The following is a 12,288-nucleotide window of genomic DNA, read 5'->3' as shown; positions in this document are numbered from 1 at the left end:
TGGTGATTTTGCTCGAGCAGAATGAGCGGGTTAAAAAATGATGGTTTTGAAACTTTGGTTGCTTTTTGCGTTTATTGTGCCACGTGGCGGTGCGAAGGCGAAAATGACGAAGAGCATTTATGGCGAGCCACCGTCCTTGGGAATTCCTAGGCGGCATGTCGTGTCAATAACAACACGGCTGGGCATTTGGAATACCAAGAGGCTGTCTCCCTTTAAATAGCATACCCAACCCCCACACCTGCATTTCTTCCTTCTGTATTTCTGTTGCTAGTGTTTTTGTTTCGGCTCTCTGCGTATTCTCGCTTGTAAGTGAAGTTCTAGGGCTTTTACTAGCGACATTCATGTCGTGAGGGTGATTGCATTGCGACCTTCGTTCCCGTTTGCCAGTTTGCGCTAGGTACGTTCTCTATTTCTGCTTTCTCTCCATTGGGTTTCTTTTTTATTTTCCGTTGCTTGTTGGGTAAGTTACTTGCGATTGGGGGTCGGTGCTGGTGTTTAGGGATTTTTCGGGGGGGTTTTGCTTTCGTTTTGGGCCCGCTGGGGTTTCTATTGCCCCATTGTTGCCTTTGCGGGTGACTGATCTCGCTTTGGGGTAGAGTCAAGGGTTAGGCTGGGGATGTTTGCTATTTTAGGCACTCTAGGTTTTTTTTTTGCTGTTAGGGCTGTGGGGCCGGGTCCTTCTTTTTTATTGTTGGCATTCCGCCATACAGGTTCCGTTTCGGCCCACGCTTTAAAATGCTTGCGAAAAAAAACGTAGCTTCGTTTGGTGAGGCTGGGCCCAACGGAAAGAACGCGTCCGGGGTGGTTTATGCGGAGAAGCCTATTAATAAGCTGAACGTGGGGCAGTTTTGCGAACGCTTCCGTATTTCGAACGGCGTGTCCGTTCAGCTTGTAGACGGAGAGACCGTGTCCACTGAGAAATCTGCGGACAACACTATCTATTTCTCCAAGGAGCAATTCAACGCGGCGCTCCGGTTCTCTCTCCCGTCTCTGTTCAAAGAGTTTCTTCACTTCACCCAGATCCCTCCGGCCTACATCCATCCCAACATAGTCCGGGTGCTGATGGGGTGCAACATTCTGAACACGCTGTTCAACTTGGACCTTTTGCTGTTGGAGGTCATTTTCATCTATTCCATAAAGAAAGAGAAGACTGACCTCTTCAGCCTGTTTGGCTATATCTCGTCCCTCCAATTGGTGACTAATCTTCCAGATTCAATAAAGGGGGAAGCCAAGGGGCATGTACTAGTTAAGGGTGTTTGGGTTGGACTGTCGGAACATCCGGAGAGATCATTTTCCCCAAATCGTTCACTGGCGCTCCAGGGTAGGGTAGCTTTCCGAGTTTGTCCGGCGTTCGCTTATTGTTCTTTTAATTTCGTGTTATCAGATGGCTAACTTCTTTGGTTGTGGGTAACACAGGTATGTCCAAGAGGGGTCGCCTGGTCGAGTGGGTGGAGAAAGCATCTTTCGATTACTTGAACAAACTGTTCGAGATTACTGCTGCTGAGAGGCATTATTAGATGTTGCTCACTGTCCGGAACCTGTTGGCGGTTGTTCGGGAGCCTCAGCCATACGTCACCAACATTCTCCCTAGGCGATTGCCAAAACGGGTAGTGCCTAGGGAGCATTTTGTATTGAAAGACTTGCCCTTTTACTAGAGGGCTCGCGAGGCTGACGCAAAGGCGCGCCAGGAGCGCCTTGACCAACGAGAGGAAAAGAGGCAGGAGGGGACATTAAGGAAAGCACCTGGTGAGAAGGGGCACGACTCTTCTCCAACAGCCCGTTCCCCGGCCATAAAGGAAAAGAAAAAGAAGAAGAAGACGAAGAAGACCCTTGCGCAGGTGCTCCGGATAGTGGTCCCAACTCCTGAGGCTTCGTCTTCGTCTTGCAAGTCCGGACCCAGTCGGCCGGATCACACTATTCTGGAGTCTAAGGAGGCTGAGGAACCTGAGGCCACCTCCAGTTCCCCACAGCTTGAAACCTTCCGTTCGGGGCCTAGCTTTCCCCAGCATCAGCCGGAGTTTGTTGGCTTGAGGGTCGTGCACGAGCCGGAGGAGATGAGAGATACAAGCGACCTTAGGGCGGGGCTTTTGCGAAGACATCGCAACGGTTGTATGATCCCATTGACATTGGGCCTCATCCAGCTAAGAAAGTCTGCCCGGGGCGGGGTGGGGAGGACCTGGCGCTAGAGGTTCCGGCGTCAGCTGCGACCCATCCGGACGAGGCGGGTATTAGTGCAACTTCCGTGGCTTAGCCGGATGCCGTAGGGTCTAGCGCGGCAACAATAGTTCAGGCTGACGCTTCGGGGCCTAGCTCCACGGCCGCTGGTCAATCGGGTACAACTGCCTTTGGCGATGCCCCTACTGTGGTGGAAACCCATATGTCAGAGGGGGTTCTGGATGCATCGAACGGTGAGGAGGTTCCAGAGGAAAAGAGCAGTCCTACTGCCGCAGTTCTTCAAAGTTGGGAGGAACTGATGGAAATGCTGAAAGGGGTGCCATGCTTCACGGATGCGGAAACGCCTTCCACGAGGATGTCAGACTTCTTCCCTATGATAAAACGTGTTTTTGTGAACATGGGTGGGGACCCTCCTGCTTTTGTCAAGGCGTGGCTCCCTTTTGGCACTCCTGAGTCCGCCGTGTCCTGTATTCAACACCTGCAGGAATGGACGATCCCAGAGACTGCAGAAGTGGTAAATACTTCTTCGCTGTTTTTCTCTTCTTTCTTAGCAGTTGCTACTTTTCCATGTAACATTGTCTGTTGTTTTGTTGTTGCTTTGCCCAGGTTGCAGTCGGCATCCACTACGTGATGCACACTTGTGAGCAGCTTTTCAAGCGGCTGGAAGTGGCGGAGGCCATGTGTGCCTTTATCTCCCAACATCTGGGTGGCATCGAGGAGCTGCGCGCCTAGTTGGAGAAGGTGGAGGCTAAATTGGCCGTTGCTCGGAAAGCTGTGGCGGATGGGACGGAGCAACTGGCCCGGGTTGAAGGGGAGAAGGAGGCTATCCGGGTTGAGACTGACATACTGAAGAAAGAAAAGCAAGCCTTGGAGGGCCAAGTCAATGAAGCTGGGCAGGAGAACCTCCAGTTAAAGAGAGAGACGGATGAACTCCGGGCTAGCCTTGCCGCCCAGAAGGAGTCGGAGAATTTGCGGGCGGGTTTGGCGGCTCAAAAGGAGGAGATGGAGGCTAGGTTCGCCACTCAGAAGAAGAAGATGGAGGAGGAATACCAGCGGCAGGCAGACGAGATGTATTTCTTTGGCTACCGTTGCTGTATGAAGAAACACGAAATTATGCATGATATTCATTCTTTCCCTTCTGATAAGGAGGATGCAGCACCTGGGGATCCGTCTAGCTGAGACTTCCTTCTGTGCAGACTTTATAATTTTCCCTCTTTGTTTTGCTGCATATGGGGCAGCTATTTTTGTAAAGACACTTTTTACTTATTTATAAATACATTACATTTATTCTATTTTTTTTTGCTTACTTCTCGTTTCCTTTCATTGATAATACTGCTTAAGATTGGATACATTCCATGGACGGAGCAACGGGGTTCCGTCTAGCTTCTATAGATGATAGGCTCCGCTTTCACTTGTCTTGGACACAATGTAAGGGCCTTCCCAATTCGCTTGGAATTTTCCTGCTCCCCTTTCAGTAATGTTTTCGAAAACTTTTCCAAGGACCAGTGTTCCACTTTTGAAGCTCCTGGGTCATGCCTTGCAGTTATAGTGAGTGACCGCCCTTTGTTGGTAGTCGGCCATCCGAATGGACGCACTCTCTCTCACTTCGTCTGCTCAGTCCAAATTTCTTCCTAGTTCCACATTTGCATCACCCTGCCGTCCTGCCTCAGTCCGGATAGTGGGTAGGCCTATTTCTATAGGGATGACTACGTCCATACCATATGTGAGGGTGAAGGGAGTGTTTCCCGTAGGCCGCCCAGGTGTGGTTCGATAGGCCCATAGGACGCCGGGTAGCTCCTTTACTCACTTCCTTTTAGCTTGCTCGAGCCTCTTCTTTAAAGCAATTACTAGGGTTTTGTTTGTTGCCTTTGCTTGTCCATTGCTTTGAGGATAACGTGGTGTAGAGTACAAATTCCGGATGTTGAGTTCCGAATAGAAATTCCGGAAAGTGATGCTATCAAACTACGGGCCGTTATCAGCTATAATGGTTTGAGGAATTCCAAAATGGCAGATGATGTTCTTCTATACGAACTTGGTGACGTCTTTGTCCTTGATGCTAGCGTATGCTTCAGCTTCTACCCATTTACTGAAGTAATCTGTGGTGACGAGCAGGAATTTCTTCTGGGTAGCTGCGGCTGGTAGGGGTCCTACTATGTACATCCCCCATTGCGCGAAGGGCCAGGGGCTAGAGATTGGTTTCAATGTCTTAGATAGCGCATGCGGTATGGGGGCATGCCTCTAGCATTTGTCATACTTCTTGACATAAGCCGCCGCATCTTTCTTCATAGTGGGCCAATAATATCCTTGCGAGTGGGCCCGAGACGCTAGAGATCGACCTCCGAAATGATTGTCGCACACACCTTCATGTAACTCAGCTAATACATACAGGGCTTCCGAGTGGTCTAAGCACCTGAGATAGGGGCCTGTGAAGGATCGCTTGTAAAGGTGCCCCCCGATTAAGGTGAAACGGGCGGCTTGTACCTAGATCTTATGTGCCTGCCTAGGTTCTTCGGGCAAAGTGCTTGTTCGGAGATACCTTGTTATGACTTCCGTCCATTCTTGGCCGTCTACTTGGCTCGCTTCAATAGTATTGCAAGTGGAGGCTTCCGTGACGGAGGGGTTGGTTTGCACATGTATGGGCAATAATATGGCTTCTTTGATGGGAAGGGAAGCGGCTATCCCTACTAGGGCGTCGGCATGTCCATTATCAGTTCGTGGAATTTTTTCGATTGTCCATTCAGCGAACTGTTGTAGGGTGTCTCTTACTTTAGTCAGATATCGTGCCATGCGCTCATCCTTGGCTTCGTATTCCTCCTGGACGTGCCTTACCACGAGTTAGGAATCACTGTAGACTCGGAGCTTGGAGACAGACAGGGCCAAGGCAAGATCCAATCCGGATAGGATGGCTTCGTACTCTGCTTCATTGTTAGACGCGGGGAATCCGAGCCTGATAGCTTGCTCCAGCTGTTTTCCTGTTGGGGATTGTAGTAGGAGCCCTACTCCAGATTCTGATGACCAAGAGGCTCCATCAACCCGCGAGGTCCATCACTCTTCTCCGCGTGGTTCTTTGTGTTGAGCAGGTTTTTGGGAGTACTCCAGCACAAAGTCAGCCATTACCTGCCTTTTCATGGACAATCTCGGTTGGTATTCAATTCCATACTCACTCAACTCTATGGCCCATTGAAGCATTCTTCCGGTTAGGTCCGGCTTGTGCAGAATATTGCGAAGGGGCTGGTCGGTCAGCATAACCATCGGATGGGCTTGAAAGTAAGGGCGGAGCTTCTGGGCGGCACTTCGAAGGCCCAAAGCCATTTGCTCCATCTTTGAGTACCTTGTCTCTACGTCAGCCAATGCTCTGCTAACATAATAAATAGGTTTCTACTAGATACATATACAAATTTTCTCCAGGGAGGGGGTTGCTTAGAATGGGTGGTTGCATGAGGTAGTGTTTGATTTTCTCGAAAGCGCTCTGGCAGCTGTCTGTCCACCCGTTCGCTCCGGCTTTTCGTATTGCCAAGAAGAAGGGTCGTAATTCATCAGTGAAACGGGCTATGAAGTGCCCTAGTGCGACAAGCTTGCCTGTGAGGCGATGTAATTCCTTTTTGCTCCTGGGGGGTGGTGTTTCCATGACTGCCTTAACTTGATCCGGGCTAACCTCTATCCCTTTTTGGCTGACCATGAACCCCAGGAATTTTCCAGCACTTACGCCAAAAACGCACTTGGACGGATTCAGTTTCATGTCGTACTTCCTTAAGAGGTGGAAGACTTCTTGCAAGTGAAGGGCATGTTCACCTCGGGTTTTGCTCTTAACCACAATATCATCGATGTATACCTCCACTGTGCAACCAACTAGAGGTTTAAAGATTTTTGTTATCAGTCTCTGATAAGTGGCGCCAACATTTTTGAGTTTGAATGACATGACTTTGTAACAATAAAGCCCATGCGGCGTTATGAAGGCTGTCTTTTCTTCGTCGGTTGAGGCCATGGGGATTTGGCGGTATCCGGAGAAGGCATCCAAGAAGGAGAGCATTCCTTGTCCGGCGGTGGAGTCTACAATTTGGTCTATCCGCAATAGAGGGAAACTGTCTTTTGGGCATGCATTGTTGAGGTTGGTGTAATCGATGCACACCCGCCATTTGTCTTCCTTTTTGGGGACCACTACTACATTTGCCAACCAGTCCGGATACTCCACTTCTCTAATAAATCCAGCTTCCAGCAGTTTTTCAATCTCATCCCGGATAATTTTTTGCCTATTTGGGTGAAAACGTCTGACCCTCTGTTGGATAGGTCTTGCTGTTGGCAAGACGTTAAGCCTATGAGAGGCGATAGAAGGGTGAATTCCCTTCATGTTAGAATGCGTCCATGCAAAGACGTCATGGCTTTGTCGGAGTGTGTCTTGGATGTTTCTGGCCTCTTCGGGTGTCAAGAGGAAACTGATATGTGTGAGGTGCGTACTTTCTTATGAAATCTGGATCATCCGCAAGGGATCCGCTGCCGGGGGATCTTTGTCCGTCTGATTCAGTAATTACTATTGGTCAAGTGCACTGGTGGGTTCAATGAGGGGCTCACCTTCCTTGCTGGTCCCAACCACTCGTGCTATCTGATAGCACTGGAGAGTGGCCAACTGGCTGCAGTATAGGTTGATTTGCCCATCTTCAGTGAGAAAGCTTACCATTTGATGGTACGTAGAAGGGATGACTTTCATATAGTGTAGCCATGTGCGCCCCAAGATAACATTGAAGGGTGATAAATCTTGTACCACGGAAACTGTACGTTGAGAGTGACTGGGCCTGCTTGGACCGACAGCACAATGTCTCCCAAGGAGGTAGTCGCCACTCCGTTGAATCTGGACAAGATTCGCCTAGAGTTTTCAAAGCCGGATAGATCACGTCCCATATGACTAATTACTGACGCTTGTAAAAGATCGGCCGAGCTGCCTGGGTCGACTAGGATTCGTCTCACATCAAAGTCTCTCATCTCTAGGGATAGGATGAGGGCGTCGCGGTGTGGTTGTAATATTCGTGTGGGGTCTACCGGGGGTAAAATGATTGTCCCATTTATGGGTCGGGGACCCCCACCAGTTATCCCAGGCCGTATGGAGTTGACGCGCTCACGCACTGATGCTGCACGCAATAGCCCGTGTCTTTTTCTTTTGGAGTAGTACTCCTCATCCAGTGGTCCTCCATGGCTATAGTTGATGATGGCTTTGGGGGCGATTGGGATCTTGGGGGTCCCAGAGTCGTGATTTCGGGGAGTGTCTCTAACTCTGGTATCTAAGCGGAGGTATTGCTTCAAATGTCCCGCCTTTATGAGCCTTTCCACCAAATAATGGAGGCTCCTGCACGTCTCCATAGTGTGACCATGCTCCTTATGGTAGGCACACTTCTTGCTATGATCCCTTTTGGCTGGGTCCGCTCTGAGGGGTCCGGGTCACTTGAAGTCGGACAGGTCTTGGATCATATGGAGGAGCTTCTCGTAGGATATGGGAAAGGGGTGTGAGGAGTGGCAGTTCTGGGCGGCTTTGCTCTTCTTGCCTTTGACCGGACGGCCTTAGCCGGTCTGGAAGTTTGGAACTTCTTTTCGCACCGCTTTTGGATGTTTGCTCGGCAACCAAAATTTGCTGGGTGGCCGCATGCACGTCGTCTTCCAGCATTGAGTATTTGCTTGTGCGCCGGAACAAGTCGTCTATTGTTGTAGGAGGCTTCTTAACGAGCGACTCGAAAAATGGGGTGCCTGGACAAATGTTTCGTTTAAAGATCTAAAGGACAACATCCATGTTGTAAGCCTCTACTTGTAACACGACCTAACCAAACCGTTTCACGAATTCTCTTAAAGACTCATTTTCCTACATTTTTATGTTTTGCAGAGTGCTGATGTTCTGTTTATGCAGAGCGGAGCACAAGTATTGTCCCACAAAAGCTTCTGACAGGTCCTTGAAGTTATCAACAGAGTTCGGGGGTAGGCGGTGAAACCATGAGAGAGCCTGACCTTGTAGGCTGGCGGGGAATACTTTACATAGCAACACGTCGTTTCCTATGTCGAGAGTCATGAGCTGTCGATAATGCATGATATGGTCGAAGGGGTCGCTGGACCCATCATACGTGGAAAATTTTGGCACGAGAAATCCCCTTGGGGGGTCGTAATAAATAATATGCAAGCAAAAGGCGTGGAGAGCATGTCATCCAGCCTTTTGCTAATGGAGCTAGTGGGTGGCTCGATTGGAGAGTTTCTTCCATCTTGTCGTATCGCTTTGTGCGGGAGGATGTTCTGCACAACGGGTGCAACCAGAGGATCAGGGTGCACTTCCCAGGTTGTGGCTGTTGGCGGCCTTGTCTTTCCAAGCTCCGGTGGGCCTAGCCTCGTGCGCATCGCGTCCGATAACTGGGGTTTTTTGTCGCGTTGTCTCTTTGATGAGAGACGAGTAGAGTTTGAGCTTTCATCCTGGGGAGCTTGGTGCATGGGCGTGGGTCGTTCTTGAGGTCGATTATTACGCACCTCAGGGATGACCCCCGCAGTCCTAAGGTATATCGATTCTGGATCAGGCTTTGAGTTTGCTCCCTAGCCTCTTGAGCGCTGACCACGAGAAGGCCCCGTCGATGAAGCCTGGATGCGTAACACAATGTTTTCTTTTCTCAATCTCGCTGTTTCCTGGAGGAGAGCCTGCATTTGTCGCTCGCCCTCCAATTGTCGCCTTTCCATGGCTTCGCGCCATTCGAAATAGTCTTCGTCTCCCCTAGCCAATGAGCGGCTTCTGGAAGGTGTGGACATCTTTGCCGTCGACTGAACAAAAATTTTCCACAGACGACGCCAATGTTGATGCCTCGCGTCCCAGGGATCCACGTGGCTGCCAAGTGGATGTGCGCTTTCAACCAAGAAGGAATTTTGGCTCAGTCAATCCTGCAAAAGATGTCCGGACACACCCTCCGATGATTTTGTTAGCCATGGCTCAAAGGATCTAGCTGTTGCCCTCGTTTTGAGTTAGCTGACTTACCTTCTTCTTTGTGTGAAGGCCCTTTTATATAGTGTTAGAAGCTCTGCTCTGCCTCTTTAATGGTGGGAAGACTTTTTGGCTTGTCATGATGTCCCTGAGGTGATGACAGAATCATCATCACCTTGCAGGCGGCTGTTAGAAATCTTGGGAGGTGACTTGCCATCACTCTTGTCCTTTCGCTCTACAGGCGGCGGAACGTGGGCTGTGACAGGCTGTTTGGGGTGACTCAGCAAGGCTTGCTTTTTACGGTCAATGATTAGGACAATGAATCCGGATAGGATAGAGCACCATCAGGGTATAATATTTGAGAGTGTTGTGTGCCCCCCTGGGGGACCCGGATAGAAGTGGCGTGCCACGTGTCCTCCTGGGGGGTACGGATAGAGTTGATCCAGATAGAGGTGTCATCGGGGGAGGGGGGGTCCCTACAGGTAGTCATCTCTAGTTTACTTTGTCCTTTGTGTAGGCCTTTATGCAACTAGTCTCTTTCTCTAGTTGTATAAATGGTTTTGAGCTCTTGGTTCTTTTCCCTTGTATAGATTCTCTTTCTCTATCTTATACCTTCACATGGTCCCATTTTCCTCTGAGTCAGCAGATGCTTTAGCATATATTCTTGGGTAGTCATCTCTAGTTTACTTTGTCCTTTATGTAGGGCTTTATGCTTGTCTTTTTCTCTATGGTTTTGAGTTCTTGGTTCTTTTCCCTTGTATTGATTTTTTTTTTCTCTATCTTATACCTTCAGATGATCCAATTTTCCTTTGAGTTCAGCCCTACACCCACCTTTGTAAATCACAGATATGGTAGTGGTCGCCAAAGTAAGGACAAACCTTCATAATTGAGTTCCAAGCAGAGTGGATTAAGAAACTAGCAAGGGCAAACCCTTGGCATAGGGAAAGCTATGGTTTATTAAGCTACAAATAATCCTGGATGAATTTTAGAAATTGCTGAAAGCTACAAATAATTTTTGAATTTCTTTTAATTTTTTTAATTTTTTTTATTAATCAAATAAATTTCAAATCAAACTATACTTGATACATAAAATTTATTAATTTTTAAAATAATTTGAAACTAAAAAAACCAATTTAACTATTAGTTCTAGAAAGTCATGGAGCTTAATAATATTAAAGACTCATAGAGTAAAATTTATTTTGAATGAATTGGCTAATTTATTTATTTATTTTTGCATATAATCATACTTTATAAATTTTGTTCATTAGACAAATATACTTTAAGAGGGTGTTTGTTTTTTTTACTTTTTGTTGAAAACAATTTGTTTTCAGAATTTAAGTTATTTGTTTTTCTACTTTTCCATGACTTCTTATAAACTTTTTGTTAAATAGAAAAAGTCAAAATATTTAGCTTTTTCTAAATAGAAAAAATAACATATTGGTTTTTCTTTATTTTTTAATATTTAATAGAAAGAAAATACTACAAAAACAAACAACTTAATACTTAACACTATTAAGCATTAAAATTATATTTAAAATTAACTAAAAAAACAAACACCACCTAAATTAAGAAATATTTAATGCATTAGAATCGTTACTAAGTATATAAATTTTTTAAAATAACTTGAAACTTAAAAAGTGAACCAATTAATACGAAAAATTTATGCACAAAAGTTGGCGTAGAATGACTATTGTTGCTCTTCTATATAGAATCATATTCTTCAAATTTTTTCACTGACAAACAAACTTTAAATTAATCAAAACTTGATTTGTTAGATTTATTAATGAGTGTAATAATTTAAGCAAAAAATAATTTGAAACTCAAACTCAAACAGTGACCAATTAATATAAAAAATTTATAGACAAAAATTGGTCGACAATGACTATTATTTCTTTCTTTTTTTCTTTTTTCTTTTTTGTACGTAATGATATTTTTATGAATTTTATTATTAAAGAAATGAACTTCAAAATATAATGACACTATGTATTAAATTTATTATTTATAAAAATAATTTGAAACTACAAAAATAGATCTATTCACTACAAAAAATAATAGGTCAAAACTAATATATGATAAGTTATGACTTTACTTTTTATCTTTTAATATTTTATGAATTTTCTCACGAATACATTCTAAATTTAGTAAGACATAATTAATCATTTAATTTTTTTAGGAATCTTCTAATTTTTAAGAATAATTTTGAATTCAAAAAATCAAACCAATTAATTACAAATTAAATAAAAAAATTTAATACTTTGTCCACAATTATATACTACACATGCACATGTAATTAAAAACTTTGCTCATTTATATATTAAAAAAATTAAAATTTATTTTTAATTTTTTTAATTAATAATTATTATTTTTAAATTATCATTGTTCATTTTTTTTTTAAAAAAAATTGATTATGCTTAAGATGTTAATCTTCACATTTTTATGACATATATTAAAATAATATTTTTATAAAAAAATATAATTTGTGATTTTAGTAAATTAGTATAATATTATTATTTATAATTTACTAGAAACTATTTATTTATTTTTAATTTATTTGTATTTACAAAACTATTTTTAATTTTTATAAAACTTCAATTAAATTTAATTAATGTAGTGTTTTAAAAACCGAACTTGATCCACCGGTGTGACCATCAACTGAGGACCAAACCGGTTTGGTCTACCCTATTGAACCATTTGACAATTGAATCGTCCGCGAGCTAGCGGAGCCGACGATTGAACCGGTGAACCATATGAACCAGGCGGTTTCCCATAAACCGAACAGTTCTTTGGTTAAGTTTTTTTTCATTTTTAAATCCAAAACAGATGCATTTTGCACGGAAATGATGTTGTTTCGCTTGGGTAAAAATCTCCCTTTTCAAGCCCTAACCCCTCTCCCCTTTGCCCCCATGCTCAACCGTTCCTTGCCCTCTCCAGGAGCCTTCCTCAGCCTCCCACCTTCGGCACCTCTAGCCAGCAGGCTTGCGCCGACACCGACGTCAATGGAAGACAGTGACGCCGATAGACGAATGCGACGTCGACGACTCCACTGACTGGAGTTGTAAATGTTGTTTGGCTTCCTTGTTTACTATTTAAATATTTATCATTTGATTTATCTAATTATTTTATTTGATATTTGTATCATTTTTAATTTCTAATTTTTTTAAAATTTTGATTTTTAA

General features: G+C 44.8%; 1 protein-coding gene across 1 annotated transcript; it reads right to left on the bottom strand.

The window, feature by feature from the left end:
- Positions 1 to 6,876: 6,876 nt before the first annotated feature.
- On the bottom strand, positions 6,877 to 7,527 carry LOC117904092. The gene has a single exon (XM_034816613.1). The coding sequence runs from the start codon at positions 7,525 to 7,527 to the stop codon at positions 6,877 to 6,879; it is 651 nt and encodes a 216-aa protein (XP_034672504.1).
- Between the last annotated feature and the right edge of the window lie 4,761 nt (positions 7,528 to 12,288).

Source organism: Vitis riparia, chromosome 17 (genome assembly GCF_004353265.1).
Source record: "Vitis riparia cultivar Riparia Gloire de Montpellier isolate 1030 chromosome 17, EGFV_Vit.rip_1.0, whole genome shotgun sequence".
Classification (NCBI taxonomy): Eukaryota; Viridiplantae; Streptophyta; class Magnoliopsida; order Vitales; family Vitaceae; genus Vitis; species Vitis riparia.
This window is presented reverse-complemented; position numbering and strand designations above follow the sequence as displayed.

Bases quoted from the DNA above. Each gene is read 5' to 3' on its own strand.
- LOC117904092 (XM_034816613.1), bottom strand. From the start codon at position 7,527: ATGGAGACGTGCAGGAGCCTCCATTATTTGGTGGAAAGGCTCATAAAG.